The sequence below is a fragment of the Mustela putorius genome, unplaced genomic scaffold, assembly GCF_011764305.1.
Source record: "Mustela putorius furo isolate JIRA1106 unplaced genomic scaffold, ASM1176430v1.1 tig00000281_pilon_pilon_pilon, whole genome shotgun sequence".
NCBI classification, from domain to species: Eukaryota; Metazoa; Chordata; class Mammalia; order Carnivora; family Mustelidae; genus Mustela; species Mustela putorius.
Window position 1 is genome coordinate 22716177 of NW_025421343.1, and position 22083 is coordinate 22738259.

General features: G+C 42.4%; 1 protein-coding gene across 2 annotated transcripts in view; it reads left to right on the forward strand.

Annotated features, from left to right (window-relative positions):
* Positions 1 to 18079: 18079 nt before the first annotated feature.
* HNRNPLL (heterogeneous nuclear ribonucleoprotein L like) overlaps positions 18080 to 22083 on the forward strand; it is a 38786-nt gene continuing 34782 nt past the window's right edge. Inside the window, exon 1 of one of the 2 annotated variants that reach the window (XM_013062985.2) lies at positions 18080 to 18677. In XM_013062985.2, coding sequence (XP_012918439.1) covers positions 18489 to 18677 — 189 coding nt within the window. In that variant the 5' untranslated portion in view covers positions 18080 to 18488. The remainder of the gene's footprint in view (positions 18678 to 22083) is intronic. The other variant, XM_013062984.2, reaches the window with a different exon arrangement.

Here is a 22083-nt window from a genome sequence, read left to right on the forward strand (position 1 = left end):
GAGGGAAAATCCCCCATAATTCCATCACTGTCACAAATTAACCATTTTTAATTTTCCATGTTTAGTCTATATATCTTTTTTAAAAAAATATTTTATTTATTTATGATAGAGAGAGAGATCACAAGTAGGAGAGAGGCAGGCAGAAGCAGGGGTTGGGGGGAAGCAGGCTCCCTGCTGAGCAAAGAGCCCAACGCAGAGCTCAATCCTAGGACCCTGGGATCATGACCTGAGTAGAAGGCAGAGGCTTAACCCACTGAGCCACCCAGGCACCCCATCTATATATCTTTTCATGCTGACTGACATATCTCTTTGAATTATAAATTATTAATCCAAAGGCAAGCTGCATGAGCTATGGAAGTTGCTTACAAAGCACTTGAAGGATAGGACCACACGAGAAGTTTGAGTCATCTGTTTTTAAAAACTCTTGGGGTGCCTGGGTGGCTCAGTGGGTTAAGCTGCTGCCTTTGGCTCAGGTCATGATCTCAGGGTCCTGGGATTGAGTCCAACATCGGGCTCTCTGCTCGGCGGGGAGCCTGCTTCCCTTCCTCTCTCTCTCTGCCTGCCTCTCTGTCTACTTGTGATCTCTCTCCGTCAAATAAATTTAAAAAAAATCTTAAAAAAAAAATAAAAAAAATAAAAACTCTTCTGATGGGGTGCCTGGGTGGTACAGTTGGCTAAGCATCTGACTCTTGGTTTTGGCTCAGGTCATGACCTCAGGGCCTGAGATGGAGCTCTGCATTGAGCTCTGCTCTCAGTGTGGAGTCTGCTTGGGATTCTTGCTCCCTCTTCCTCTGCTCATCCCACTCATGCTCTCTCTCTCAATTATATAATAAAATAACTCTTTAAAAAATACTTCTGACACTTACAAGGTAGCAATAGTAAATAATCTTAATTTGTATATATATCTCATCTCCTATTCTAGATCATAATCTCAGAGAACAAATGAGGATCATAGTTTGTTCACTCTTGCGTTCCCTGAAATACATAGTGTGCATTTTGTACATAAAGGACAATAGTAAACATTTGTTGAAAAGTGAATGGGGCCTATCAGGATAGATGTGCAGCTACTGGAGACTGAGACCAAGACAGGAAGGCAAAGTTTCCTGTTCTCTCAGCTTCTCTCTTCCTTGGTCAATGACAATCTGTGTAAGAAGAGGGCCCAAGGGGTGGGGGTGGAACATCACCAGGAATCTACTCAGTGTAACCCTCCAAGTCCCTGTCCACCCATGACTACCCCCAGCTCCCATCTTCATTTAGGTAGAGACCAGAGAAAAACACTGTGAGATCTTTAAGAAGCTCTCCTCTTCTGTAGTACCCAGAGACTTGAGGATTCATGAGGGCATTGCCAGAGGAACATGGCATCCCAGAAGTGGCTCCCTAGGGAGTGTCCTGTGCAGTTAGGGGCTTGATGGCATGTTGTGAGCTGGAAATAGAAGTTGTTCAACATGTAGCAGCACACCACTGAATAGGTGCCTGTGCTAGGACAAAGAGCCACGTGTGCAGAGATTTGATGACTCAAAAGAAATGGACAAACCCAGCCACTCCATCAGTGATGGCAGCATAACACCCCAGTGGCTACAGAGGAAGGAACATTTGCACTCAGGATCCATCATGCAGGGAGAAGAGTTATCTCAGAGACGGCTCAAAGGCTGAGGCTAAGAGACTTTTGATTGGCTAGCTAAACAAATTTCATATTGTAACTAAAGAAAGTCAAGTTTTGACAAAGTCTCTATGGGCGACAGGAAATGAATTTCCGTAGGAACTAAGATTCTTGTATTTACTGAAAGAGGAGGATTTTTTTTTTTTAATGGTGTGAAATACTGTTCTAGAATAGAGGATAGATACTTCTACTTCCTGTAGATCTTGTGATTATGTTATCTTTGATCTTTATCTGGTATACATTAGGCTGGTTATCCATCTATCTATATTTATCTATCTCAAACAGGACCCAATTATTGCCAGTTCCCCAAATCATCAACTTTGAAAATAACATCTTAAAAATAGTGCTATGGTCAAGAATGTCTGCTCCATCCATTACTCAGTGCATTTTTAAAATAGTAATTTTACATTTATACAGACAATTTGGATCTGGCTACATCAAAACAGCTGTTTAAAAATGTCCTGCTTCGGACCTGTGTCCTATGTGGTCTTGTCACCACAGTCTATCGTAACCATGCTACTTCCTTCTCCTTGAAACTTCAGCCCAAAGAACACAGGAGCATTTGCCAGAGGGAGAGGTGATTAGGGATCTATTTTTACACAATGAGCAACAGTGGCAGAAGTAAAGGCTGTGCACACTCTCTTCATCACATTTTTGGGCATAATTCTTAAAATTCTGGTCATTCAGATAGTTGTGTAGGATTCATAAAACCTTTTGCTGGCTGGACAATGTATAGCATAGACTGGGAATGGGGACGATTCTACCTTTTGCAAAAACGTCCCTCATGTGCCTGAAATGTGGTGGTTTTCTTCTGCAAGAGGTGAGAGGACTTCCATTGTCCTGTGGGTAGGGGAGCAAGGAGAAAAGAGGGAGAGACTCATTCATTCAATTAACAAATATTTTTTGAGTCCTACTCTGTTCTCGGTGCTGGTCTAGGCACTCTTGATAGGAACAAAGATCCCTGAACTTGGAGCTTGAGTTCTAGCAGGATATTGCTGAACATCTTCAATTTCCTGTTATGTGAGAATACAACTGCTGTTTAATCAATTGTGGTCTGGTTTTCTGTTACGTGCAACTGAATGTAATCCTAGCGACATGGGACTTTGTGGGCCTAGTAGTGTTAACTCTGCTGGTCAAACATCCTCAGAAAGCAGTGATTGTAACTAGACTTTAACTTTACTCCTTCCAGGGTCAAGGACTCTCTGGCTTCCATTTTTCTGTTTGCTTTGGGATACTTCTTTCCTGCTTTTCCCTCAAATGTTTGGCTTCCTTGGTTGGCCACTAATTTTTAAGACTGACTCATGAAAAAGCTCTTTGGGGGCTCTGGGTGCATTGACAAGGTCTATGGTTTGAAGGGCCTTGCTGTAGGATCACTGGGTTCTGAACCAGCCTTATTATTTGGGGGCTGTCTAATGTCGGTGTCTGTAGGTCTTTCCTGGGGGGATTGTCTAGTTTCTTCAGAGGAGAAGCTCTAATTGATTGGGTGCGAGCAGGGGATAAGAACATGCCTGAGGCTCCCCACTGGTCAGTATTAGTTTCTCACATGATACTCCCCCTTTTTTTTTTTTTTTTAAAGATTTTATTTATTTATTTGACAGAGAGAGATCACAAGTAGGCAGAGAGGCAGGCAGAGAGAGAGAGAGGAGGAAACAGGCTCCCTGCTGAGCTGAGAGCCCGATGCGGGACTTGATCCCAGGACCCTGAGATCATGACCTGAGCCGAAGGCAGCGGCTTAACCCACTGAGCCACCCAGGCGCCCGATACTCCCATTTTCAACTTGATGACTTGTCCTTACCCTGCATGTGGCTTAGTTTTCAAGTCCAGAGCCTCTTGGATTAATTTCTCCAGAATATGAACTTCCATTGTCCTGTGGAGTGGTAGTTTTCTGGCTCCTTAGAATTGAGAAGGGGATTGGGGACTAGAGACCCAACCATTTTCCACATACAGTCCACCAGTCATATTACTTTTGGAGTCACACCTTCACTTCTACCTTGTGTGGTCCAAGCACTTAGACTCTCAGTTTCTAGCTCATTATTCATTGGAAATCCCCCTCTGAGATGCTTGTATTTCAACTTCCTCTGTTCTGTTAGGTTGGTTATGACTTCTCCATTTACTTTTCGATCTTCCATAAGTTTGTGGAATAGTCTTTTGTTTATGTTTCCTCTTCAATTTTTTTTTTGGAGGGGGGGAGGTAATACATTTTTATTGTATTCTTTCACTGTTGTATTACTAGTGTTTGGGAGGAGGCACAAGTGTGTGCTCATGCTACCATGCCTTCCTTCATCTCCAGAATTATAATAGCGAACATGATGATAACTGGCTATAGCAATGAAAACCCCTGAGAAGGGTTTAATGGTTCAGCACATTGTGGCAGGAGGTAGAATCACTTTTTCCTGAAAGAAACCCTCCCTTAAATGGGCTTATGGAAAAGAAGACTTTATTGGCTCGTGGAAGCTGGGAAGTTCACGGGGTTGAATGGACAATTTTGGTCTAAAAGAGAACTTCAGATGGAATGTATTACGCAGGAGGAAGAAAAGCTAGCCATATTAGTTAGTAAAGATAAAATAAGTTAAATAGCAAATTCAGGGCAAAATGAATGTGTCAGCCAAAAGTTTTGGAAGAGACAAAACAAGGAAGAGAGATGGGCAGGGACTGCAGAAAGTCTGTTTTTGTGACTATAAAGGCAAGAGGAGCCAAGAATCCTGGGTTCAGCTCCGGGATTAAACATGGGGTAGTTCAAGCTTCATTAAAATTGTGATGTGGTCTTTCCCCACAGGTGTTCTTTTTTTGTTTTTTTTGTTTTTTAGATTTTATTTTTAAGTAATCTCTACACCAAATATAGGGCTCAAATTCACAACCCCAAGATCAAAAGTTGTATGCTCTGCCCATCGAGCTAGTCAGGTGCCCCTTCCCACAGGTGTTCTGATGACGGGACACCTTCTTTCTTCAGAAAGGAATTCTCTAATATCTTCCATGCTTTTTTCAAGCCCATGTAGCACCTGGATAATCGTCATTCAGAACTCTAGTTCTTAGATATTACTAATGTCCATATTGATTAGGTCCCTAGCCATTGGTACTGCCTCTTGTTCTTTTTTTTTTTTTTGTGGTGAGTTTTTCCGCCTTGTCATTTTATCCAGATAAGAATAGATGAGAGAACAAAATACTAAAAGGGTAGCAACGACCCCAGAAAAATATACACTAACCAAATTAGAAGAGACCTGAAACCAGGGGGAGAAGAAAGGGAGGAAAAAAGAAAAAAAAAATATATATATATATTAGACTGGTGAATAAAACAGAGTCACACCCTTGATTTGGGGTGTATTTTGGTCTGTTAGAAGAAACTACCTCCCAAAATTTTAAAGAAAGAAAAACTTATATATATATATATATATACAAAAATAAGACTAAACACGATAAAGGGAGGGAATATAACTGTAAAGATGAAAATTTAAAAAAATTCTAAAAAAGGAATTGATAAGATTTGAAGTTGGTTGAAAAAAGAAAAAAAAAGAGGAAAGAATGTGATCAGGCTGGAGACTAAAAGCACTAGATTTAGGGTATATTTTGATCTGTTAGAATAAATTGTATCCAAAATTTTAAAGAAAAAAAACCCCTAAATGTATAAAAAAAAATAAGGTTCAATACAATGAAGGGATAAAAAAACTATAATGGGGTACCTGGGTGGCTGGTGGCTTAAAGCCTCTGCCTTCAGCTCAGCTCATGATCCCAGGGTTCTAGAATGGAGCCCTGCATCATCGGGCTCTCAGCTCAGCAGGGATCCTGCTTCCTCCTCTCTCTCTCTACCTGCCTCTTCGTCTGCTTGTGATCTCTGCCAAATAGATAAGTACAATCTTTAAAAAAGAATGTGACTATAACAATGAAAATTTAAAAAAGATTTTTTAAAGGTATTGATAAGATAAAATATTTAAAAATGATAAAATAGTAAAGAGGAAAAATTTTTAAAATAGAATAAGAAAAAAATAAAATTAAAAAAATTTAACTTCGAAAGACTAAATGATCATGGGGAAAAAAGCCATGAATTCTATGTGCTTTCCCCTAGCTGTGGAGGAACACCTTCTTTATGATAATGGCAAAAACCAAATGCAAAAAAGTAAACGAACTAAACCTTGGAGGATGATCTGGAGAGGCATTTTGGAAGTGTACTGACCACAGGTTAAGACTTGTGTCATAGGGGGCACCTGGGTGGCTCAGTGGGTTGGAGCCTCTGCTTTCGGCTCAGGTCATGATCCCAGGGTCCTGGGATCGAGCCCCGCATCAGGCTCTCTGCTCAGCAGGGAGCCTGCTTTCCTTCCTCTCTCTCGGCCTGCCTCTCTGCCTACTTGTGATCTCTGTCTGTCAAATAAATTAAAAAAAAAAAAAAAAAGACTTGTGTCATAAGGAAAATGATTTCTGTTTATAAAAAGGATTATCTAGGTCCTGTGGGCTTGAAAGAACTTCTAGGTGCTTCTAAACTGTTGTCTTACTCCCTGACTTTGACCTAAGTTAATGAAGATGAAGAATCATGTGCTTGCGTGTTCTTATTGTCTCGCCAGTTTCATTTGACACCACTGCCTGGAAGCAAACCCCAGGAACTCAGGACTGGGAAATGGTGGGAGTTTTACTCCTGGTGAGCCAAGTATATTGATTTGGGATTGGAATAGTTGAGCCTACTGCTCCGGAGTGGATGGTAGGAGATGAAAGGGCCATCAACATGAAGTTGGCTTTAGGCGTAACTGAATCAAGGGGTTCAAATGACGTCATTAGGCCTGTTTCCCTATCTCCTGACTCTCCTTATCTCTTGTAGCTTCATCTGGGCTTCTCCAGTCCCAGATGTCTAAGCTCCCAGTTTAGCAAATCCAACACAAAGGACAATCTATCCCAATTGTTCTGACCAAAAACCCTTGGAAGCAATTCTGATGTGTTCTGCTGGGTCACACATACATCTCTGAAAGAAGCAAGGACACTGAGGCAACAGGGAACTCGGGTTGGCCTTCCCTGTTCACTTGCATACTTGTCATGTTGGCCGTGTGAGAGCTCAGTCCCACCAGAGACACCGGGACTGGGCTCCTTACAGGAAAGAAGAACTCTAATAAAAAGGGGAGAAGCTAGAGTGTTAAAAACAAGAGAGGTCCATTACAGGTTAATTTTCCATGGATGGATTCGAATCTTGTCCTTGCGTGCTAAACAGCATGGTGCCTAAGAGGGATTCCAACGTGCAATATAAAACATTCTAAACTTTTGGAATGAACATGGAACTGATTTGTTCTGAATAATTTTTTAAAAAGATTCTTTTTTTTTTTTTTTTTTAAAGATTTATTTATTTGACAGAGAGAAATCACAAGTAGACAGAGAGGCAGCCAGAGAGAGAGAGAGAGGGAAGCAGGCTCCCTGCTGAGCAGAGAGCCCAATGCGGGACTCGATCCCAGGACCCTGAGATCATGACCCGAGCCGAAGGCAGCGGCTTAATCCACTGAGCCACCCAGGCGCCCCTTAAAAAGATTCTTTTAAGTAATCTCTACACCCAGCATGGGGCTTGAACTCACAACTCCCAAGATAAGAGTTGCGTGCTCCACTGACTGAGCCAGCCAGGTGCTCCCGCTCTACATAATTTTAAGCAAAGTTTAATTTGGTGTGATAGTACCAGAAGAAATGTTGCTATTACAGTCTCGTTCTTTAGGCCCCACAAATACGAGCTTAAAAATCTGGTCTTTGTGAACACAAACTCTGAAATTATTCCTCCGCTATTAGCCTCTGCCATGGGCACATGCGTTCTTAAGTTCTCTCAGCAACACAGCTTCAAGTGAGAGTGAGTCTCCCTTGTCATAACTTGGGATATCGTTTCATCGGCTGCTTTTATTAATAGACATTTTATTTAAAATAGGGTTTGGTTTGAATAACGCAGTATTCTAAGTATACTTTGAGACTACAATTTACCTACATGTATTACATGTATTTTCTAAGGATACTAAACCCGCAGATACTCTGGCAGAGGAGTGAACCTTATTAAATAGGTTTAATTTCTGAATACATTAAAAAAAAAAAAGAGAAATACTCATTTTATAAAATGAGGAACACCTACGGAATATAAAATTGGGAACGAATGGGGTATTTTTTGGGTAAAACCAGATGTATTTGGAATACATGCCTACCTAAAAGACTTTGGTAACTTTCCCTCATAAAATCTTCATGAGGCAGAGGGGCAAGGTGTGTGCTCCTGGGTGGCTCAGTGGGCTAAAGCCTCTTCCTTCAGCTAGGGTCATGATCCCAGGGTCTTGGGACTGAGCCCCACATTGGGCTCTTTTACTCCCCGGGGAGCCTGTTTCCCCCTTGCTCTCTGCCTGCCTCTCTACCTACTTGTGATCTCTGTCAAATGGATAGATAAAATCTTAAAAAAACAAAAAAAAAAAACAACTTTGCCAGGGCACCTGGGTGGCTCAGTTGGTCGTCTGCCTTTGGCCCAGGTCATGATCCCAGGGTCCTGGGATCAAGTCCTGCATTGGGCTCCCTGCTCAGTGGGAAGCCTGCTTCTCTCTCTCCTACTCCTCCTGCTTGTGTTCCCTCTCTCACTGTCTCTCTCTCTCTCTGTGTCAAATAAATAAAATCTTTAAAAAAACACACCTAAAGAAAAAATCACCTTCACCAATTCATTTGGGAGTTATGAATGAATGAAATTTCTTACACTGAGCTGAGTGAGGCTCAAATGTGCTCATGTTCCTGGGATGCTGGGAGTCCCTTATTCAAAATCTGTTTGAAGGAGGCGCCCATCCTGTTGCTAGGGCCTGCTGCTACATCCCCCGAGGCACACATGGAGGCATGATTAGCTCCACCCACCCAGCAATTAAGACAATTACCTATCTCACACTGTCCTCTTTTTTTTTGTTAAGTTTTTTTTTTTTTAAGATTTTATTTATTTATTTGACAGAGGCCCATCTCACTCTGTTCTTTCTTTCTTTTTAAAATATTTTATTATTTTTTCAAAGATTTTTTAAATTATTTATTTATTTGACAGACAGAGATCACAAGTAGGCAGAGAGGCAGGCAGAGAGAGAGGAGGAGGCAGGCTCCCCGCTGAGCAGAGCCCGATGCAGGATTCGATCCCAGGACCCCGAGACCATGACCTGAGCCGAAGGCAGTGGCCCCACCCACTGAGCCACCCAGGCGCCTCTAAAAGATTTTATTTATTTGACAGACAGAGATCACAAGTAGGCAGAGAGAGAAGGGGAAGCAGGCTCCCTGCTAAGCAGAGAGCCTGATGTGGGGCTCGATCCCAGGAACCCGGATTATGACCTGAGCTGAAGGCAGAGGCTTTAACCCACTGAGCCACCCAGGCGCCCCACTCTGTCTTTTCTTACCTGGGTCTCAAGACAGCACCATATGTGTGCCTCGTCCAACAAAGTATCATGTGAAAGTTTCAGCTTCTGATTCTAACACTTCTTTTTGCAAGGACCTAACAAGTTCACAGCCCAGTATGTCAGGGTGGAGTAGAAGTGGAGTGGTGAGAAGCCATGCCTTCCATTCTGCTCTCCCAGATTCTTGCTCCCAATCTTCTCTTCCTTTCTCAGCCTCCAAATTCATCAAGACTCTGAATATAGCTCACTAAGTCAAGAGTCAAACACCCCTGCATTTGTTTACAGATTCAAATATATGCCCCAGAACAGGAGAAGGTTTGTGTCAATCATTCACATTCCCCTTCTCTGCTAAGACTTAGGCCCACTGATCATCTGACTCTCAGGTGATTGCTTTTCAGAACAATTTCATTGAGATGTTCAAAAACCATTTTTAATCATTTTTACTAATGGAGCAAGGAACAGAATGGCTATGTAAATGTTGACAATGATTTTATTCTTTTCCTACACTTTGTCCTATATTATATACTTGCCATATTACTCAGCACATGTTCATAAGTGAGGTTCTATTTCTTGTGCTCACATCCATTATGTAAGAGAAGGAGGGCTGTAAAGTATTCCGCAAATGTTAGATGCTGTAATCCGTAATATATATATTTTTTATAACATTGGGCATTGCCAAAATATTTTCAGTAACTTTCCCATTGAAGCCAAACATAACATTAAGTTCTAACTCAAATCACAGGGATCACTGATGAAATAATTCATTTTTTTTCTTGTATGAAGTTTCCTGTGAAATCAGTGGCAATTCTGAATGTGGGCTAGCTCCAGGAAGCATTCTGCAGAATGAGAGTCACGTCCACTGTTAATGGGGTCATTATGTCCTTCTTCCCCATCTGAATCATCTATCAATTTGGCTTCCTTAGAAATGATTTTGCAATCATCTAAATAAAGTTTCCTTTGATGATATGATGATAGTGGGAAGGTAAAAATTATCTCTTGCTGTTTGTAATGGCGTAGATGGAGCTCGGGAGTATAATGCTAAGTGAAATCAGTCAGAGCAAGACAAATACTGTTATGACTTCACTGATATGTGGTAATTAAGAAGCAAATGAGCAGAGGGGGAATAAAAGGAGAAAACAGCACAGAAAGTATTGTGTCTCATTAGCACTCATGGGCATTTGGTTCTTAGTTATCATATTTGGTGATGTAGACTGCTGCTCCTGCTATCACATTCTTCTAGGAATATCTGGTGGTAGAAGTCAAGATATTAAAGATCTAAGGACAAAAAAGATGCCTCTTTCTGCCAGGACAAAAAAACACTCTCTAGTAAGAGAAATTAGTTTTTGTTTAATTTAACCAAGATACAAAGGCACTAACAAATTAACAAATTGACGAATTTTTAATAACTAGGGAATATGTGTATATAGCACAAAATTGAAAAGTATAAGAGAATATGTATTCTTTCAAGCTCTGGTTTCCGGCAATCTTGTTTCCCTCCCTGGAGGGTCTGATGTAAATATGCTAGGTATAGGCTAGAAACTACCATACCAAGAGATCCCAAAATAAGGCATACAAGCAAAGTGGAAGTTTGCCTTCCTCATGGAACAGTCTGGAAGGCTGTGGTTCAGGCTGTGGAGTTGTTCTGCTCCATAAAAATTACCCAGGGACCTAGTGCCTTCAACCTTGGTGCTCTACTGCCATCTTTTACAGTGTTCTGCACGGTGGAAGCTGATTCAGTTCCACATGTGTACTCCAGCATGTGGGAAGGGAAAAAGAGAACACTGAGGGCAAACGATTTCTTTTTAAGTAATGATGTAGCAATTCCACCCTCCTTTCTGCTCCTATTCCATTTGACAAGAACTTTGTCACTTGGCCACACCTAGCAGCAAGGGGTGGGGGGCTGGGAATGTAGTTTTTAGTCAGGGGACTGTTAGACCAACTGAAAATGCAGAAGAGAGTTGATGTTCTAGCTGGGGGTGTCTAGAAGTAAGAATTGAGCACCAGGGTAGCTCAGTCAGTTAAGTGTCCAGATCTCTCAGGTTGTGATCTCAGGATTGTGGGCTCCAACCCCGCACTGGGCTCCACGCTTAGTGCAGAGTCTGCATGGGATTCTCTCCCTCTGCCCCTCCCCCTGTTTACGTGTTCTCTCTCTCAAATAAAATCTTTAAAAAATATTAAGAATCAATTCTTTCATAATGTGGCAATGATGTCAACTGGATTGTGAACTGGTGAATCTATCTCAGTATCGAATTGTAATGTCTGGCATGTTACAACTAGATCCCTTCAAAGTACCAGGAATAAAGTAAATAGCAATCAATACAGGCCCAATGCTTCAACCCATGTCATTTCTAGATCATGTCGTTTTTGTATTGTTTTGTTTAAATTTTATTTATTTATTTGACAGACAGAGATCACTAGCAGGCAGAAAGGCAGGCAGAGAGAGTGGAAGGGAAGCAGGCTGAGCAGAGAGCCCGACGCGGGGCTCGATCCCAGGACCCTGGGATCATGATTTGAGCTGAAGGCAGAGGCTTTAACCCACTGAGCCACCCAGGTGCCCGTTTTTTTTTTTTTTTTTTTTTTTTAACGTAGGCTTTTTGCCCAGTATGGGGCTTGAACTCATGACCCTGAGATCAAGAGTCATGTGCTCTACTGGCTGAGCCGGCCAGGAACTCCAAGTTCTTTTATCTTCTTTAACCCATTCTTCTCTTTCTCTTACTTGAATCTCTAAGGCTGGAGTTTGGTAATCTGGAGGTGATTGGCAAACGTCCTTCCCCACAACAACACTGGGCAGACTTAATCTTTTAAAGTTGTGAAGTGGGTGAAATCTATCTTTGCTGGTCTCAGTTCTTCACCCTCCTTCCCTAAGCATACAATAGCCACAGTACTATAGACCATTCAAAACACCACACCCACAGGGTTGCTCTCCATGTAAGGCCATGGCTGAAAAATTCACAAATACATCCTTAGTGTTCCAGCTGGTTAATAAGAATGGGAAGCTGGGGGCAGAGAAGGGATTTAAGGAGTGGTTGAAATGTTGCTGCTTGTGATAAGAACTCAGTTTGACTAGGTAGAGCTATTGCCTCACCTAGATTAGAAGGACTAGAGTTCGTCTTACTGTCAGTAGGACACACCCCCATCTGTTCAATTGCAGATGTACACATTGGTATTCATGAAGACAGAATTCCAAATACCATTTTTGTAAATTTCCACTTCTTTTCTGCAAAAAAAGCACTGCACCTTATAGAAAATCAAGCAGGGGCACCTGGGTGACTCAGTGAGTTAAAGCCTCTGCCTTTGGCTCAGGTCATGATCTCAGGCTCCTGGGATGGAGCCCCGCATCGGGCTCTTTGCTCAGCGGGGAGCCTGCTTCCTCCCTCTCTCTGCCTGCCTCTCTGCCTACTTGTGATCACTGTCTGTCAAATAAATAAATACAATCTTTAAAGAAAAAAAAAGAAACAATCAAGCAGATGGACTTTCTCTCTTCTCCCTTCCTATGGTCATTTTGAAGCCATCTTAGAATTTTTTTTTTTTTTTTTTGAGAGAGAGTGAGTATGTACATGTGCACTGGCGGAGTTGGCGGGGGCAGGGTGGAGGCAGGACAGGGTGAGAGGAAGAGAACATCTTAAGTAAGCTCCATGCCCAGCTTGGAGCCTGATGTAGGGCTCCATCTCATGACCCTGAGATCATGACCTGAGCTGAAATCAACAGTCGGACTGCTAACCAACTGAGCCACCCAGGTACCCCACTACTATCTTTTCTCACTGTAAAATCTTTTTAAGAATTGACTTGATGATACACAATTCGATTATAGCTATCTTACTTCTTGTGTTTTTTTTTTTTTTTTTTTTTTTTAAGATTGATTTACTTGTTTTTAGAGGGAGAGTGAACAGGGAGAGGGGCAGGAAGAAAAGAGAGGGAATCTTGAGTAGATTCCATGCTGAGTGCAGACCCTGATGTGGGGCTTTATCCCACAACCCTGAGATCACGACCTGAGCCAAAATCAAGAGTTGGATGCTCAACCAATTCAGCTACCCAGGCGCCCAGAGCTATCTTTAGTTCTCTACATTTGTTGCCAGAATAGCTCACATTTTTAAAAAAATTTCTGCTACCAATAAAAGAGTCCAAAAAGAGTGCATGTATTGGCCAATACTTGACAAAGACTCAATAACAGACATATTTATTCAAAGAGGGCAATGCTTCCTACATCACAGTACAGGTGGAAAATATTAGTGCTTCTATGGCACTCTGATGGAAGCTGGGACCAACTGGCCTGGAGGCTCTGCCTGCCCCTGGCCTCACCTAACTGTCCCAAGGGTTGAAGGGAATCATTGCCTTGGCACACTCCATTCATTCGACAGCCTAATTGAAGAAGACTTATCTAAAATGCTGGTATTCAAAATGTGGTTCTCACATCAGCAGCACTAACATCGCTTAGGGCTTGTTAGAAATGCAAAATTGGGGGTCTCTGGGTGGCTCAGTCAGTTAAGCATTCAACTCTTGATTTCAGCTCAGGTCATGATCTCAGGGTCGTGAGATTTGCATTGGGCTCCACACTGGACATGGAGCCTGCTCAAGATTCTCCCTTCTGCCCCTCCCCCACAACTTGCTTGATCCTCTTAAAAAAGAGAGAGAGAGAAAGAGAATCATTCCATTAATACCCTCAATTATTCTTTAAGTATTTAATACTTCTGGCCTAAACTAACTGGATGAATTTTGATATAGTCAGCTCTGTTTTCAGGACCATGCATGTATACACTGATTTATTTAACAAATATTTATTGAGGGTTTTCTTTGAACAGGTGTTTATATATATTACATTTTATATACTATATCTAATGAAAAATTATATTCCTAAGAAAGTAGTTCCATCCAAATAGGGCAGGAAAATGAAAGTTCCAATTCCAATCTAATCACTATAAATAATAGTTCATATGTCCTCATTGGTATACTGGAAAGAAGATGGGAATTTAGAGGAAAATATTAGCTTTTCTGAACATTACCAAATGGAGACAGTAAGGACTTGTCCTGTCTACCCATAAAGTTTCTGTGAAAATCAAATAAGGCAACTACTTGTTAATTTTTACTATATTTTCATATGTAAGGTGAATTTACTTTGATAAATTCTATTTACTTTCACCTGGGATAGAAATGCTATGATTTTACTCTTTTTGCTTATTAAAATTATTTTTAAAGATGTCTAAAGTACTCTCAATTCACAGGAGTTAAAAGTGTAAATAACGTAAGTGTTATTTCTAAGACTAAGTGGCTATCAGTTATAATAAGAGTCTGAATTTTACCTGTTATTATTTGGTGGATGAGCTAGTCCTCTAAGGTAAATCTATTTTATTTTTGCTGATTTATCATAAGTTGTTATCATTATTTATTTTTTTAAAGAGGCCAAACATGGTGGCAGTTGTAGCCCCAAAGCAAGGTGCAAGACAGTCATGCCTGAAAGAATACCGCTGTGGTTACACTTGACTACACTTGACTAATAGTGCGCAGGGCACTTCCTACACCATGCATCCTCTTGGAACCGTGGCTTCTTTGCACCACAACAAACCCAATGCAGATCAAATTAAAAGGGCTAGCTTGGGTACAGCACCATGGTGCCCTTTCTTGGGGGATCTCTATGCAACATGGAAGTGGTACCATCACAGATATCCCCTGGATTTGACAAAGTTTCATAGGAACTAATTGATTTGTCTCTGAAGGGACTTTGTTCACATGAAACAGGTCTTAATTAAAACACACCTTTATGGTTCCAGTCCTTTGGAAATGTGGCTCACATTGTGGTGTGCGTAAGGGTTTTAATCATCTGATTTTGTAAGAGCTGGGGCAGGAAACAGTTTTGTATATTCAGTGAAGTAGCCACAATATTGGGGATTAAGTCTGGGTGTGAAAAGTTAATAATCTGTATTTCCAGTTGTTCAAATTATGCATCCATCACAAAATAGAGACACTTTTCTAATGATTTCTGAGCCTTTTTATAGAAATTAAATTTAAAAATGAACATGAAAACAAAAAAGCTAATAAAATAAAAAAAGCTAATAAAATTTCCTTATACCAATGAAAATGGTGAAAACTATATTCACCCCTTTCTGCACAAGCCCTGGTTAGAAATTAGCGAATAAATTGGTATCATGATAAGTGACTAGAAGACCTGTGTTTGTGGCAGTAAAAAATAAAACAATAATTAAATCATTCTTCTTGATGAAGAATATTAGCTCTGGAATCAGATGGCTTGGATTCTGATTCTGACTCTGGTTTACTTTGTCTCTAGGTCAGGTCCTTAATCCTTTCTGGATTGTTTCTTTTAATTTTACAGTGGGCACAGTAACAATAATGCCTATTAGAGGGCTTCTGTGGAATTTGCTGACATGACCCATATAGCGGTTAGCACAGTGCCTGGCACAGTGTAAATTGCTTTTATCACATGTATATTTATATGTGCGGTTTCCTCAATTAAAAATAAATTATTTGACAGAGATAACAAGTAGGCGGAGAGACAGGCAGAGAGAGAGGAGGAAGCAGGCTCCCTGGTGAGCAGAGACCCTGATGGGGGGGCTCTATCTCAGGATCCTGGGATCATGACCTGAGCTGAGGGCAGAGGCTTTAACCTACTGAGCCACCCAGGTGCCCTTGTTTCCCCAATTTGAGTGCCAACTTTGAGAACCCAGGGACCATCTCATACAGTTTTCTGGTCCCTTCATCACCTAGCACACTATGTTAAAAATTACAGAGTCAGCCCTGAGATTTAAAACTAAAGGGCGTCTCAGGGTTATATTATAAAGGATCTTGACATTTCCCTAGGGCTGCTCTGGACCTGTATCCCACTCTAATAGAGCCCCTGAGTTTGTGGTGATGGTAGTTCTTGGCCATTTCTGACCCTAATCAAGAGCAGCCAAACCAATCAAGCATTCAGACAATCAGCCAGAGGCCTGAGGCTATATGTAGTGCAACAGAAATTCCAGATGGTCGTGGCATTTAGGAGCTGTTTCTGGTTTCTTAGGCATTTCTGGCTACTGGGTGGTATATAATTTCTTAATCTCATCTAAGTTAAACCATGCAGAGTATAATTTATGCTCTTCTTCTCTTACTCTTCTCATGGTAGAGTGATGAGCTGGCTAACATTTTTCTTATCAAGACTTAACGTCTCTGAACAACTTATCAGCAATAAGCTCACAGATAACCCGTGGTCGGTGTACTGATCTATCTCCTTTAAACATGCTTTCCACATTTTACTTCTTCAGTTTTTTTATTGAACAATTTGGTTGAGCTATCCCAAAAAAGAACTAAGTTTCATACTTTGATAAATAGAATAAATTAATTATTCTATTAATATGAGAATCACATATTAATCTGGTATAATCTAGGAGTTGGAGGTAGGCTTTGAGAATTTAACATTTTCACTATCACTCTAAAACATTTGGAAAGTTTGAATAAGGCCTTCCTTCTGGCTCTTCTCCTTCTTCCCAGTGCTCTGCCAGTAATGTTTCCTCAAGTAGCTGGCACTACAGCTCCCTCGTTGATATTTCTTTTGTCCATTTCCATTCTATCTTAATTTAAAAAATAAATTTCCAAAAATTTTTTAGTTCTATTTTGTCAGTGTACACTTGCAGCTGCACACAAATTTGATTATAAGTCACTGCGGTGCTGTGAAAAGCTTGCAATTTTTTCCCCCAAATGACAGGCAGTGTAAATTATGAAGTACAAAATAGTGTATGTTAAAGTACTGCCAGCAATAAATAAAAATTGCTTTTTTTGAAGAAATGACTTTGGAAATGAGGAAGAACGAGGGGGGAGGAGGAAAGAGTCCATACAGGAAAGAGCCACATTTAGAGGAGCGTCTGAGGGATAAAGACGAAGGACACAGTTAAGGCATCTTGATCCCTGGAAACACTTAAGGCATCTACATCCTAGGCAGTCCTCCAAGGGTTAAGTCACAGAGGGTAGTTAGGTTGGGTTAGATTTGCTAGTTTCTTTCCTAATAAGATACTGGACCTTTACTTCCCAAGGACGGATCCTTCAGCAATGTTGAGTACCTAACTTGTGCCAGGGATCTGCACAGGAACTGGATTTGCAGAGGTGAAAAAGAGCACAGTTCGTCTTCAAGCGTTTCTGGTCTTTAAAACAGAACACCCTTAAGAGGTAAGCGTCAAGGGACCTGCTGGAAAAAGAGAAAGCAACTAGAAGCTTGGAAGAGTCCTCAGGGCACCACGGAGGAAGTGAGTTGTGGTCTGAAGGGCAAACAATTTCGATCGGTTTTTGTATCTTCCGAAAATAAATGATGATGTGAAATGAACAGATCCTCCCGAAAGGAAAGGGTTGGGATGAAGGATGACGTATTATATGATTTAAAAACACATTTAACTGGAGCAGAAACTTACACAACCCAGTCCCCTGTAACTGGCGGGAAAGAGGGGTCTACATGGCAAACTAGACTGGCTAGTGCTGACTGATCAAACTGACATTCCTCCGCGTGCAGCGTCTTCTTCAGACTTGCACCTTGCTAAATGGAAATCTTGACTGCTATTCTCGAAAATCCAGTTTGAGGGGGTGGGGGAGAGGGCACCCACTTTCATTAGATTTTGCACAAAGCATAGGGAGACCCCTACTTGCATGGTTCCGAGCCCTTTTCTCCCCTCAACCTCTGTAGTTTTAAGGGTGGTGCGAGGTCTATCTGCAGGGATTTTAGAGGTTTTCCTCATCCTCTTGAAGAGAAGTAATAAAAGCATTTAAATTAGCGGGAGGGCGGTTAACACCCGCAGCCCTGGCTCCACTGCACGCCTCGTCACCCGCTGGGGTTCACTCGGCGCCTGCCTTCGGCTGAGTCCCAACAGCGCTAACGGCCGCCGGGCAGCAACGGCTCCCGGCAGCGCGCGGCGAGCGTTGGGCGCTCGGGACTCGCAGGCCAGCGGCGAGTTCACCAGGCGCAGGGAGGGGGGCGAGGCCGAGCCGTGGGCGGCTCTTGACGAACAGCCTTTCCGGCCAATTGGAAGCCCGGTCGACTTTTCCCCCTGCCAATAGGGAGCAGGACCCAGGCTGAGGGGCGCTTCCCGCGGGCTGCGGCTGGATTCGATCCTCCGCGGCGGCGGCTAAGGCGGGGGCGGAGGCTCGGCCTGGGCGGCGGGGAGCGGATTAGGGGAGGAGGGAAGACCGGAAGCCACGGTCGCGTCCCCATCCTTAGATTCGCTCCCCCGGGTTGGGAGCGGAGACGGAGGAGGAGGGAGAGGCTGAATGTTGGCTCCGTAATAAAGGGGAGCGGTTGCTCCGGAGCTTCCTCCCGGGGCGCCCCCCTCATCCCGGCCCGCTCCCTGCACCCACCCGGCTCCTGGGCGCCTGGCTCCCGAGGCCGGCCCGGCAGCGCAGACCTTCGCTGAAGACACTCGGCCAGTGGCGGGGACTGGCCGGCGGCGTCCGAGGCCCGCGCCCCGCCGCCACCCCCACCCACTTGCCCGCCGGTCTCTCCGGCCGCCGCCATGTCCTCCTCCTCATCCTCTCCCAGGGAGACGTACGAGGAGGATCGCGAGTACGAGAGCCAGGCCAAGCGCCTCAAGACCGAGGAAGGGGAGATCGACTACTCCGCCGAGGAAGGCGAGAACCGCCGGGAACCGACGCCTCGGGGCGGGGGCGATGGCGGCGGCGGCGGTCGGAGCTTCTCACAGCCGGTAACAAAGCGCGGCGCCCCGTCCCCTGTGCCTGGCGGCTCCCCGGGAAGCAGGGCCCGGCGGCGGGGACTCGGCCCCGGGGCCTTCCGCGCGCCCAGTCCCCCCCCCCCCCCCCCCGGCTGCTGCGCTGACCCAGTCGGGAAGCGCCGGCTCCTCTCTTTAGAGCTTTTATTCTTTGCCCTACCTGTTTCCCGCATCCCAACCGGGAACCCGGCTCCGGCCTGGCTGCAGGCCCCGCGTGCGAGTCGTTTGCCGGCCCCGAACTTGGGGAGGGTATCCGGGCGGGGGCGGCGGGGCGGCGTTGCTTCCGCTCCGGGTGGGCTTTGGGGCGCGATTAGCTCTTTGTTACTTTAACTCCTCCGGCGGCTGGCCGGCGTCGGGACGACCCTTTCTCTCCCTTCTGCCCCTGTGCCCGCAGCATCCGCGCGCGGGTCTCGGTCACAGGATGGTTGCGTGGGTTCCGCCGGGGTCTCTCTCCATCTGGGTCCCGGGCAGAGCTGTAACCGAATGACCTATTGGGCTCTGCGCGCACACCCTAGTTCCCCTGAAGGTTTTAATTTCAAAATTTTTTTACTCTTGGCAGGCATGGGGTGCATGCTTTGCTTAGCCAGGTTTAAGATCGTTGCTCAGTATAGATTTTAGGTCTTCGATCCCCCCCCCCAAAAAAGTGTTTGGTAGTTGTTAACACCATCCTTATTTTCAGGTAAAACAGATCTTACCAGATTTGCCCCACGAAAGGAGGAACTGAACTCGGAACTGCGTTAAACACACATTCTTACATTCTTGTTGCTCTTATCAGAAATGTTAGGTGGAGGCAGAAGGAATGTGAAAATCGTCTTAGCCCACAGCAAGCAGTGGTAACTCAGCTTAAGTGCGTGGAGACTTTGAGGAAACGAAGCAAAGCAAAAGTTTTTGCCCTTTTTTGGTGCACTTAAGATGTCTTAATGGCTTAGATGTCGGTTAAACATTTATCACATTTTAATTGTGATTTTTTTTAAAAGAAGCTTTATCTGAAGTTTGAGAAATTAAACACATATATTCTCAGAATGTTTTTCATCATTTTATAAGAGGCACATTATAAGCCTTTTAGCTGTTGTTTGAATTTTTATGTGAAAAATTCTGGTCAGTAGTCCCCAGTGTTAGAGTTTCCAAATATGAAACAGTGACACACAGGTTTCAACACATTAGATAAAAGGAACTTTTTCTTCCTCAAAATAAGTGTTTCCTTGTGGCTACATATGGCTTTTGATTTTTTGTGCCTAGGTATTTAGAATACTCAAAATGTGGCTTGAACATGTGAATAAAGGAAATGCATGTTTTCTTAAAGTTTCAGTTCAAAACCAGTTCCCCTGTGGAATTTGGAAGCAGGAATATAATAACTGATATTTTAGATGGAGCTGATGGATCAGTGTATTTCTTTTGCCAGAAGTCTTGAGTTTTTTGTGTAGTAGCATAAAATGTTTTAAGTGTTTTGGAAAGATACTTTAATTTTTTTATGAAAATTTTTTCTTTGAAAAATAGATTTGGTATTAAGACAGTGGTATTATTTTGGATGTTGGGAAGAAAATAATACCTAATTAATATATCTAGAGTGAATTGTATCTGGCAGTGGAAATAGCACTGGGCAGGGCTTAGAAAGAGTCAAAAGTCTTAGCTAGCAAACGATCCGTGTGCCTTTGGGGAAGTCCCTTAATTACTATTCTTGAGTTCATTTAGTCTGTAAAAGATAAAAGTTGAACCTTTCCATACCTGAAGTTGTAGTTTGGTGATTAATGTAATGCAGCCTTTAAATTACCCAGGCAGAAACTAATAACCTGCAGATTTTAGTTATAAATTCTAATTTTTGTTTATCTTACTGTTGTTTTGTTTCTTAGGAGATAGTGAATTGCTTTTATTTAACTGTAGAATCAATACTGCACTGTCAATTTTAATGAAGTTTTATTTTTCCCGTTTTTAAACCTTTTTATTCATGTAAATTGTGGTGCTATTTTGAAATTATTGCAGCTGTGGAAACCTGCACATAATAAAATTTTATTAGGATAGGCATTCCCTGGATAGAAGTTTAATGTCTAGTGCGTCATCAGGCAGAAATATGGTAATTCATCTAACTGAAATGGGTTTGGCTCAACCTCAGTTGTCCTCCAGTCCAGCCAGGGAAGAAAATACCTTGTGGTCAAACTGTTAAACAACAGTAAATGCAGGTTAGGTACAATGATAAGCAATCTTTTCAATTCCAGTTGGAAGTTTGTAAGGTGCAAAGGAAGACTTCAAAGATTTACATTATTTAGCTTCAGATAATTAAGTTCCCACTAGTGCTTTAATAATATATTAATTAGATTTAAAGACAATAGTGAGTGTTTAGGAAAAGCAGTGTTGGGGTGCCTGGGTGGCACAGTCAGTTAAGCATCTGAGCTATTGATTTCTGCCCAGGTCCTGATCTCAAGGTCGTGAGATCGAGCCCCACCTTGGCCTCTGAGCTGGCAGTCTACTTGTCCCTCTCCCTTTGCTCCTCCCCTCTTGTGTACTCTTGTCAAATCTTAAAAAAAAAAGAAAAAAAGGAAATCAGTGTTTTTACAGATGCTCCTATTTAAAAATGAGTTGATGATTGTGAATGGTCATGATGTGTTAAGGTGCATGGAGAAATGAGTTAGGAAAAAAAGAAATGAGGTGGTAGGTTGGATATGAGAAACAAGACAGTCTTCAAATTTATGGCTTCTGGCACTTAATTTGAAGATCAAAAATTCCTAGAGTGTTCAGATTCATTGGGCTGCATTGTTGAACAAAGCTGGATAATGGAGGTTTGTGATGTATTATACATTTAGTTCTTCTGAGTGGTTGTCTTAAATTTAGCAGTCAAGACCTTCAGGATCATATTAATGGTAAATTTTGTATCTACTTATTTTTAAGAAAGCAGCTTGACTCCCAGATATTGGAGTTTTACTTGGCAAAACCAATTGAGGAATTAAATGGGGGAGGTTATATAGAAATAATCTGCTTTTTAAAAGACTGGCATCAATAAAGATTTATGGAGTGCTAATTCATTTTGGAGACTTTCAAGTTTTTCTTTTATTCTTTTCTGCTAGTGACTCAAGAGGCAAATCAGATTGTTAAAATGGTTTGTTTGCTGATGTGGTGAAAATTTAAGTTTCTCAACTTTTAATAAATAGACTTACAAAATGGCAAAATGCCAAGATAAAAATGTAGATCCTAGGATTTCCTAATGGTATATATTAGGTAGAGAATCTAGTTTGAATTTAAGACACACACCTATACTTTAAGGATCTGAATTACAGAGATGTATAGGAATATTATGATGGCTTATTGGATGAATATAGGATAGGAGATGAGATGAGGTCACTTTGTTAGCTAGCTCCCATAGGAAAAGTTTAGAGGCTGACAGCATAGT